The 10,932-nt window shown below is 42.8% G+C and overlaps 1 protein-coding gene across 1 annotated transcript; it reads left to right on the top strand.

The window, feature by feature from the left end:
- Nucleotides 1-9,844, top strand: LOC108776360 (uncharacterized). The gene is made up of 14 exons (XM_018542958.1): nt 1-927; nt 1,961-2,750; nt 3,712-3,900; nt 4,163-4,398; nt 4,681-4,892; nt 4,964-5,040; nt 5,151-5,347; nt 5,425-5,585; nt 5,845-6,013; nt 6,090-6,283; nt 6,611-6,740; nt 6,802-6,991; nt 7,076-7,218; nt 7,500-9,844. The coding sequence occupies exons 1-14, from the start codon at nt 289-291 to the stop codon at nt 9,510-9,512; spliced, it is 5,340 nt and encodes a 1,779-aa protein (XP_018398460.1). The 5' UTR covers nt 1-288; the 3' UTR covers nt 9,513-9,844.
- The last annotated feature ends 1,088 nt before the right edge of the window (nt 9,845-10,932 follow it).

The following is a 10,932-nucleotide window of genomic DNA, read 5'->3' as shown; positions in this document are numbered from 1 at the left end:
CCGGCTGTGGACGTGGTGGCCCGGGGTCTGCCACGTCGGAGGGCGATCAGCGCGACAGATCGCCGGTAGATCTTACGAATTCTTTGCGATCGCGAAACAGGAAGTGGAGAACGCGAAGAAAGTGGAGAAGCGGGTGAAAAAAAGCGCGTGGCCGTTCACCTCGGGCGGTTTCTCGAAAACGAAAATCACTCTCACCCGTAAAGTAATAGGCGTCAACGACAGACAGTGGGTCGAGCTTCGCGAAACAACGTCCAGTCCTCGCCTCTTCCATGTGAAGGCTGCCCTGTCATGGCTGTCGCCCTTTTGGGCAAGTGCGTCGCGCTGCTAGCTCTCATCGTGTTGCTCTACGCCACCTGCTATGGCTTCCGGATACGTGACATCGTACCGCAGACGCACCATCCAACCGTCTGCGTCTCGACGCACGGCAAAGTCTGTCCAACGGACAGAACGGTGACGACCGGAGGACCGATTACGACCCAGAAATGGCACGAGGGCACGGTGTCGCGGACCATCGCTGGTGACCGGAGACCACCACCTGCCGAACCAACGTCAGACGTTAGAACAGGGAAAATTCGAATCGAAAAGATTACTGAACATCCAAGAGACAGGGGTGCGACTAGAGTTCCGAGAAGTTCCAGGACAGAAAGTGATGAGATAGATGACGACGAAGAGGAGGAAGAAACAGTTGTAGAAGTGGAAAGTGTGGAGGAGGATGAGGAATCGGTGGGGGATTCTAAGAGAGATCAGGCGGATGAAAAGATAGATGACGATGAAGAAGAAGAAGAAGAAGCATCTGAGGCTGAGCTATCAGATCAGGATGCTAAAGATAAGGAAAAGAAAATGAAAAAAAAGTTTTTTACTGACAACAATGAAGACAATAATGATGAAGATGACGAAGATGAAGATGAAGATGAGGATGAGAACGAATTAGATGACGATGAAGAAGAAGAAGAAGAAGCATCTGAGGCTGAGCTATCAGATCAGGATGCTAACGATAAGGAAAAGAAAATGAAAAAAAAGTTTCTTACTGACAACAATGAAGACACTGATGATGATGAAGATGACGAAGATGAAGATGATGAGGATGAGAACGAAGATAAAAATGATTCCACGTCGGAGGGCGATCAGCGCGACAGATCGCCGGTAGATCTTACGAATTCTTTGCGATCGCGAAACAGGAAGTGGAGAACGCGAAGAAAGTGGAGAAGCGGGTGAAAAAAAGCGCGTGGCCGTTCACCTCGGGCGGTTTCTCGAAAACGAAAATCACTCTCACCCGTAAAGTAATAGGCGTCAACGACAGACAGTGGGTCGAGCTTCGCGAAACAACGTCCAGTCCTCGCCTCTTCCATGTGAAGGCTGCCCTGTCATGGCTGTCGCCCTTTTGGGCAAGTGCGTCGCGCTGCTAGCTCTCATCGTGTTGCTCTACGCCACCTGCTATGGCTTCCGGATACGTGACATCGTACCGCAGACGCACCATCCAACCGTCTGCGTCTCGACGCACGGCAAAGTCTGTCCAACGGACAGAACGGTGACGACCGGAGGACCGATTACGACCCAGAAATGGCACGAGGGCACGGTGTCGCGGACCATCGCTGGTGACCGGAGACCACCACCTGCCGAACCAACGTCAGACGTTAGAACAGGGAAAATTCGAATCGAAAAGATTACTGAACATCCAAGAGACAGGGGTGCGACTAGAGTTCCGAGAAGTTCCAGGACAGAAAGTGATGAGATAGATGACGACGAAGAGGAGGAAGAAACAGTTGTAGAAGTGGAAAGTGTGGAGGAGGATGAGGAATCGGTGGGGGATTCTAAGAGAGATCAGGCGGATGAAAAGATAGATGACGATGAAGAAGAAGAAGAAGAAGCATCTGAGGCTGAGCTATCAGATCAGGATGCTAAAGATAAGGAAAAGAAAATGAAAAAAAAGTTTTTTACTGACAACAATGAAGACAATAATGATGAAGATGACGAAGATGAAGATGAAGATGAGGATGAGAACGAAGATAAAAAATCTTTTAAAAAAGACTCAAAGAAACAAGTAAAAGAAATTAAAGCTACAAAGATTGTTAAATCAATAAAATATGATAAAAGTAAAACTGATGATGATGATGACGATAAGGAAGAAGAAGATGATAAAGAAGAAACAAAAGCAGCCAAGATAGATCAACAGAAAGTAATAGAATCGTTTAAAAAAAAATTTAGTGTACCACATAAAAAAGAAGACGAAGACGAAGATGAAGAATCAGATGTAAAAGAAACCACTCCAGCACCTAGAAAATTGGAGAAAGTAAGACTCGCCGATAAAGATAAAACAAGGACAACGATTTTACAAAGCAAACGCGATGCGGAAAAACCGAAACAAGATGATAAGAAGCCAGCTGATGTCGCAAAGTCAACGACGAAAGCAGAGAGCGTGAAAAAGGCGACAGAAAGCACAAAGAAACCTGAATCGGTCGAAAGTACGAAAGAATCTATCGACAGTACGAAGAAAACAGTCGAAAGTGCCAAGAAATTAACCGAAGGTACGAAAAAAGTTGAATCAGTTAAGGCTACTCCTAAGCCTAAGGCCGAGGTGGCTGAAACTGCAACGAAGGTAGACGAAAAATCGAAGACGCGAGTGGAACCGGAAACTTCAACACCTGCACCGAAAATTAAGGAGCAAGCGAAACAACCGGAGAAGGCGGATGTCAAAAAAGTAACAGCGAAATCAACTTCGAGACCGTCGAAGGAAGTTTCGCGAGCGGAGAGTGAGTATTATGTAAAAACGGTTCGATACCGAAAAGCGAGTTTAACCAACAATGTTTAGTGTTGCCGCGTGAATAGGCATCGCATTGGTAGTAGTATCTTAAGTAATAATCCAACTCTAAAAGATAATATCCAACGGCCGTGTAATCTTTTATACGCTTTAAGCTTCTCTTGCGCGTAGAAATTCCGCATTGTTTCTTCCTGAATGACTTCGAGGAGAAGAGAGTTAAACGATTTTTCTCTTTAAAAACAGTTTCTTTGAAAGATCACCTATTAAAAATATTTTTCAGCAATCAAGTGATATTTAAATAACAGGCGATTGAGAGCACCGCGGTAATTCGTGGTATAATTTACCATTTACATTTTTAATTCCCTTATATTGATTTACAAGACAGACGTTTTAGCTCCATTCAAACTAATCATCAACGATGTCCAAACAGCGAAATCCATTAATTGATATAGAGTAGCCGCAATAGAATCAATCCCAAAATGCAGTAGGACGAGCCTTTTCAATTACCATATTTGAAGAGTTTAATTGTCAATTAGCTATTACACTAAATGAGCGGCCGCTGCAAACTATGACTGTATAATTATAAACTAAGAAATCGACCAGATCGAAACAAACACAGGAAAATAATAAATGATTCTGCGACTAATTCTAGTGCAGCTACTTTTTGTATCGAATTAGTAGATTTCATTGCTTATGGACATGGTGACTCGACTGAAGCCGAAACGTAAATCAATGTAAGAAAGTTAAAAATATAAATTGAAAATTGTAACGCATTAATTACCGCGGTATCACATTGCTGTCAATCGTCTGTTATTATTATTTATCAAGAGACGCGGTAGTGTCTCCGGCCGCGTTCAAAAAATTAAAAGACCCTACTAGTCTCTTATCCTGAGTGTTGAATCCATGAAAAAATTCATTATACATTATATGATTAATTAGGCGATATTTTTTAGAGCAAGAAACGAAGTCGAAAACGAAGGAACATACAGATGCGTCTATTACATTGTCCGAAGTGAATGATGCAATTCTGCGTGTGCCGACTTTCGTGCCAAATTTTACGAATGTTGAAAATTCGGAATGTCAGCAACATGGCAAGATATTCCTACGACAATTGAGAGGTTACAAGTTGTGGGCGCTTCAAAGTGAGTGAGTCGTTATTGACTAAAATAACTGTTGATTCTATTTTCATTCAGAAACTAAAGTTATTGTGATCACTGTAATAGAAGACGTCCAGTGTTAAAAAATATTTATTAAAAAAAAAAAGGATACGAAGGGTAAAAAGGGCATTATTATTATTATTATAAAAATTCTTTAATCGAAATTTCCGATTTGTACAACCTGAATGTTGCTAATCTCGAAAAATTACATCAGTCTCATCGAACCAAAAATCTATCTTGTTTACAGTGTTAGATTCGAGCGCAAAGATTCCGTCGGGCTTGTTGCGAGGAAACGTGAATCAGCTTGGGGATTACGATCAATGTTTGGGTGTGCTGGCGCATGTTAAAGTGGACGAGAGGACGATAAGAATTCAAGGAAAATATTGCTTGGCAACTGTGGACCTGCATGCAACCCATTCAGACATGAGGCTGCCGGTCAATCTGATGCAAGCCCGAGCTTTTGTACGAGGAAATATGCACGACGTAAGAGAAACGTTGCCAAAATTATATTAAATTAATATGAAAGTTTCTACATTGTCTGTATTTCGTGTGAAAGTTAAAGAAAATAGATAATAGAAATCTAAAAAAACTTAATTGTATGTTTTTAATATTTGTTTTTTTTTTTCAGTATGTAAATTTTTACTGTAAAAAAAGTTTTAAAATAGTCTTGGACTTTTTGAATTTCAATTTACACTTAAAGAAATTCAACTTAAATTTAATTAACGTGATTACGTAATTCGTAATTTTTTCAATAATCTATTTCAGCCAGGTCATTTCATTCCAAAATTCACTACGTTTAATTGGGCGCTGTGTCTACCCGCGGCGTGTTCGGCTAAAGACGCTGAACGTGCGTTAAAGAGTACCTTGAAGGATTACAATGGAACTGTCGGAATTAAATTTACGGTGAACGTAGATCCTAATATGTGTTACGTCAAGCAAAAGTCACAGACCTATTCGAAGGAGACGATCGGTGTTTTGTGGGTACCTCTTTATTATATCACGAAAAAAACGCAATTGATAAATGCATGTTGCTAATTTATTTTTGTAGGTATTTTTACGCTATGATTGTTTGTCTCGTTATTGTAGCGTCTGTAAGGGATTATTTCGTGGAGACGCGAGGGAAAGGTACGTGAAGTCTCGATAAATGAATCTTTTATGAAACTGAAATTAGGTTTTCCGGAATATTTCAGTACAGCTGCGATTATGGCATAATAATGCACGCGTCTCCTTCGCAGGAAATTATTCTGAGAGGATAATCATGTCATTTTCCTTACGAAGGACGATTAAAGCCTTATTGAAGGAAGCGACGGATGCTGCGGATATTACGTGTATCTACGGAATAAGAGCGTTGGCTATGATCTTTATTTATGTTGCCCATCAGATTATAACAATTTCTCGAATACCGTTTAGCAACCGCACTTCTCTTACCGAGGTGAAATTGTTAAATAATGTTTTTTGCATTTGAACGTCTCGACGTATCGTTCCATTAATTAAACATTCCTCAAACAGATCGCCAACAGTCCAGCCAGCTCTATTCTGCGAGTGTCGGTAGTTTACACGGACGTGTTTCTGCTGCTGAGTGGTGTTCTCACTGCTTACAACATGGCGAAGGAACTGAAGACTCGCGGTGAAATTCGCTGGTTTTGCCGTTTTATTGCCAGATTTATCAGGTATTTTAAATTCAACGAGAACGAAAGAGCCCTCGTATATATTTCAGCTCAAAGAAATGCAAAGGAAAAAAATTTTAATGACTGCATTCGACAGACAAAGCAACTTAGTGAACGCTTAGTACGATTACAGTCTCTACATTTATACATCCAGCAGAGAATTGAAGACAAGAACCAATCATATTATAAAAAATTCGAGCGTTCACTGAGTTATTTTTTCTGCTGAACGTAACCTATTGATTGTTCCGTCGCTTCTCTTCAGACTTTCGCCGGCATTGCTCGCGGTAGTCTTCTGGTACGCGTTCGTGATGGAACACATCGGTTCGGGTCCGCAATGGAACAGCGTTGTCATGGCGAACGCGGAGCTTTGCAAATACAACGCGTGGACTAATCTATTATACGTGCAGAATTTTTTTCCGTTTGAAGAAATGGTGAGTAGATGGCCCAGCGACAAATTGGAAAATGTTTATAGATTGTACCTATCGTGGTTCGATGGATCTTTTATAGTGCGCCACGCACACGTATCAGCTGGCCTTGGACATGCAACTGTCGCTCTTGGCGCCTATCCTAGTCTTTTTCTTACAATACAAACTCATTGTCGGTACTCTCCTGATGGCCTTTTTCATCTTATTATCTGCCACTCTTCGTTACATAGCGACGATGAACAATTATCTGTCTATCGTCATCTATCACGGGATTTCGTGAGTATAATATCCAGGACCCCTTCTCAGTATATCATATACAAAAATCTACTCTCTAAAATCTTTGGAGTGAAATCAAACCCTAAGAGTGAAATTTCATTCTTAAAAATTGATAATTGTGAGCCAGTCTTTTTCAACATTTTTCAGCACTGGCTCAATCGTCACTCTTTGTCAACTCTTTAAAATTAGATTTCACTCCAATGATATTAGAGATTATGATATACACGCAATGTATACTATAAGATCTCATGTGCGATACTTTTCGAGAATAGAATATCTTACGCGGAAGCGAATAATACAGTGACAGTGCCATGTTTTTGATTGCAGAATAAAGCGCCTTTACAAAACTGCCAATTTAACTTACGCGTTGCCGTTGCACAGAGCAACACCATACGTCTTCGGCGTCGGCCTCGGCGTGTTGTTGCATCACACCGGAAAGAACGTCAGGATTCACAGGGTACTTGCCCCCCCCCGCGTAATCATAATCGCGCGTGATCGTGGCACCATTCTAATTTCAGGTGTTAGTGATCTTGGGTTGGTTGATCGCGATAACCTTGGGCTCATGGTCGTTATTTTCACCCTGGCGTCAGGCCAAACGCGACTACGTGTACGACGCTGAAGAGGCTGCTCACTATGCGGTAATCGGGCCGGTGCTGTGGGCCGCGGCTCTATGCTGGTCAATATTTGCCTGCTTCACGGGGCACGGAGGTCCGTTGTAACGCTGCGGTAACAACAATCAAATAGGCGTGTAAATAGACAAGAGCACTGACGCAATAATCATTCGCTCCGTAGGCGGTGTTAATAGATTCCTCTCTAGCTATTGGTTGGTGATTCTTAGTAGGATATCATACGCTGTGTATCTAACACAATTCGCAGTATTTTTCTATAATGTTGGGACCACGAGATTCTCCATGGAATTTCAATTTCATAGAGCAGTAAGTCATACAGATGAAGTAAGAATATTTTTAAGCAGCGTTTTGAAATAGTGAATTTACATTCTCATCGTACGTTTAACGGTAAATGTAACTGTTTGATTATCATGTTGATATAATAGTCATCTATCAGTTTCTGTAAAATATCTAACAAAAGAAGAATCCCTTTATATTGTATACAAATAACTAGAAAAATAATTCAAACGCAAATTTCAGAATCAGATAGCCGCGTTTAAGATTGATGTATGATAGAGAATGTATGTATATTATTCTTACGTTTACAGATTGATCCTCTGGAAGCAGCGATAGTGATAGCCGCGTCAGTCGTTTTGACGTTACTTTTTGATCTTCCGATGCAGGAGGTGAAGAGCGTCATAATGGAAAGCACGGATTTGGCGATTGAAGTTTCCGAAGAAAAAAAGACACTCGTGAGCGAGGATAAAAAAGCCGAATCCGTCGAAACCGCGAATGTAGCGGTCGAGCGAGCAAACGTTTTCGAAGACGATAAAGTCGCGTCCACCCTCGATTGGCAGAAGGATACAGCGCGTGGTGCAACCACTCTCGAAGGGCACGACATGGAAGAGGAAATAGACATACCGACACTGAAGAAAATGAATGGAAGGCGATTGCCATTCATCGATCGTGATTTCGAAGAGATGTCGAATAAAGACCGAGTCAAACAGGCGACTAAAAGACCACTCAGAAACACGGAGAGCTACATGGATCGTAAAAAGGGCGTGAATAGCCAGAAATACGCAACGGATGACTCTGAAGAAGAAATTATCGAATTTCTTAAAAATCGGCGAGAACATGACGAGACTATAGCTCAGCGCAATAGACGTTCATTATCCAGGACCAAAGATAACAAGAGGTTATCGTCAAGGGAGAGCGAAAGTGAGGAAGAACGCAGAAAGAAGATCGAGGACGATTCGAGGCAGTTCAAGAGATCCGAGTCTAGAGGAAGAACACCGACCAAAACGGATGATTATCGTTCTTGGGAGTTCGTCGGAAAGGAAGGTTCATACGTTAGAGAACAACACGAGTCGAAACCGCCCTTCGTAAAATCAGCGAGAAAAATGTTCTCTTCTGAAAGCGAGGAGGAGCCATCGGCTCAAGAAAGAACGAAACCGGTACGCGTTTCAAGTTCTGAAATAAGGACGAGCGATGAGGAGGAATGGGAACACGAATTAAGGATACGTAGGAAACAATTTATGGAAAAACTGGCTGCTCAACAACGCGAGTCATTGATTGAGGAGAGGGAGATCAATGAACCGTTGAAACGTAGATCCTCTGCGGAAGGCAGGATAGCCTTACTAAGAGATGATATTTCGGGCGAGGATAACATGGACTCGTGGACCGTCAGCGTTGGCCCACGAATTAAGCTTCTTGGGTCTTCTCAGGAACCGAGTGAACCCGAGGAGGACGGTATTTACATGCGACGTAGAGAATACCGTGAACAGGGACCACCATCGAGAGAAGACAGCCTAAGCGAGGAAGAGAGCAGTCAGGATACCTCGAGGAGACAATCCTACACTAGTGGTAGTCAGAAAACGTCTCTGGAAGAAGAAGACAACGTTACCAATTACAATTTTATCTTAACTACAGGAAGTAAAAGAGAATCCCTGCAAGACCTATCGCAATTGTCGCAAGAAGATTTGACGAGCGCCGGATGGAACGTCGTAAAGAAAGAAGGCGATCTCTCCGTCAAACCGACATCGACTGGTTTATTCAAACGAGAGTCCATTGTGAAGAGTCAGGCGAGTGAGGAAGATCCCGAATACCTCTTGCCAGAAAGGCCCAAGCTGGTCCAGCAGGAACGGGAACATCCGTTCAAGAAAGCCTGGCAGATGCAGAAGTCTCGATCGGAGGAGGAAGGCTCTTCGGCGTACACTATAAAAGATTCCAAGGAGCAGCAGGCCGAAACTAAGGCGAAGGAACCGCCGATCAAACGCGAGCTCAGCGGTGCGCAGTCCGAGGATACCGAGTCCTTTGCTGACGACGAATCGGTCGAAGCCACCGTGATGCTACGGGGTAGGAGCACTGATACGGAAGATGCAAGAACCAACTCAACGAGATCCGGGACGGATGAGACAGATTCGCTCTCGACAGAGTGCAGTAGAGCAATGAGCGAGAGAGACCACAGGCAGAGCTCGAAATCTGAGACCGATGAAGATTCCGCGAAATTTAATTGGCCCGGTGAGGAAGAGGAGGAGGCGCCGGAAAGTGAGATCTACAGAACTGGCCACAGAGGGGAGTCTGAGGAAGTGGACTGGGATTGGGAACGAGAGGAAACTTGACGAAAATGACTTTAGACGATTGTATAGAGTGATCATATCCTACCTTCAAATTCGGTTGAAGGAAAAGACGAAAGGGAGCGATGGTTAATATCGCTCAAAGGTTGTACGATTCAAAAGAGCAAAGCTACACCGGCAAAAATGAAGAAATAATCCAAATTTACAAGTTAATCGTTATATATATAAGTTAATAAATTATAATGAAAATATTCTACATACGTCACACAATTGTACATTCTTAATTTTCGTACGATTCGCAAAAATTCAAGAAGCCCTGACTAGCTATATCACATAATTTCAATTGAAATAAACCAAGTAACCGTCATTGACGGCGGCATCGGATTCGCTTACCTCTGTATCATTTATAGGACCGTATATGAAAGTCTGAGATCACAATTAATTTGATTTAAACGATAAGGCCTCATGGATCTTTTACGTATATGTTTTTCGCGTGGACCGAGCGAAGGGATGCATTAGTGAGTTAAAGAGGAGAAACGGCCTCAGCTGATATATTTTACGAGACAAAATCTCGTAAAGAGCTCGTGCGCGAGCGCATAATGTTCACCGTTCGCCCGGGGTTGGTAGGCGATCCTCGGCCGGACGCGTTATCCACGCGAGGTGATCTACGTTCGCGTTTATGGCGCCATGGGGATTACTTCCGTTCACCATACCTGCGGATCTACGGATGGCGCGGTCGCCGCTCACGGCGGCGGCGGCGGTTTTCATTGCTTTCACCCGACCGCCGCCGCGTCGTGGCGGCGGTGGTTTGCCTCGTTTATGCCTGTCACACAGGACACGAAGGTAAACGAAGGCTTTATACTGTTTATACCCTCTCGCGTAAACATATATCCCTCGTAGTCCCGCACCGCGTAAACTGAAAAGATCGGCGCGCGTTGCTGATCATATTTCATGCTTACGATCTGACCGCTTTATTTATGCCGCGGTTACATTGAGACTAATTACCAGTCTCCCTATACCGGCCAACGCGTCGCGCCACGCTTGTCCAACACGCTTTGGCCGTGACATCTCGCGCAATTACTTAGTTTCTTTGTTTAGCGCGTTATTAAAGTGTCGATACTGCTTTCCTGTGATACACCCTGTTTCGTGAGTGTCCGTGAAGAAGTTATCTAACTACTACAGATGATTTTCATATCTCTTTAATGTCAACGTTTACATAATAAATTTGACAATCACGTGGCTAAACACTTTTATCTAAAATTTAATTACTCACGGATTATCTGACGTCGATTAATTTTTCTGATAGATGTAGAGTACAGAATTATTGTATATTCGTTTATCTATGAATGTATGTAAAGCAATTTCGTGGGACTGTCGTAATTTCATCAGACGGGGAGCAATAATAATTTGATTTGTATTTAAAAATATTTCGCGGTATATAGAATGAGGTCACGGACGTTATTAC

Source organism: Cyphomyrmex costatus, unplaced genomic scaffold (assembly GCF_001594065.2).
Source record: "Cyphomyrmex costatus isolate MS0001 unplaced genomic scaffold, Ccosl1.0 scaffold355, whole genome shotgun sequence".
In the NCBI taxonomy this organism is placed as follows: Eukaryota; Metazoa; Arthropoda; class Insecta; order Hymenoptera; family Formicidae; genus Cyphomyrmex; species Cyphomyrmex costatus.
This window is presented reverse-complemented; position numbering and strand designations above follow the sequence as displayed.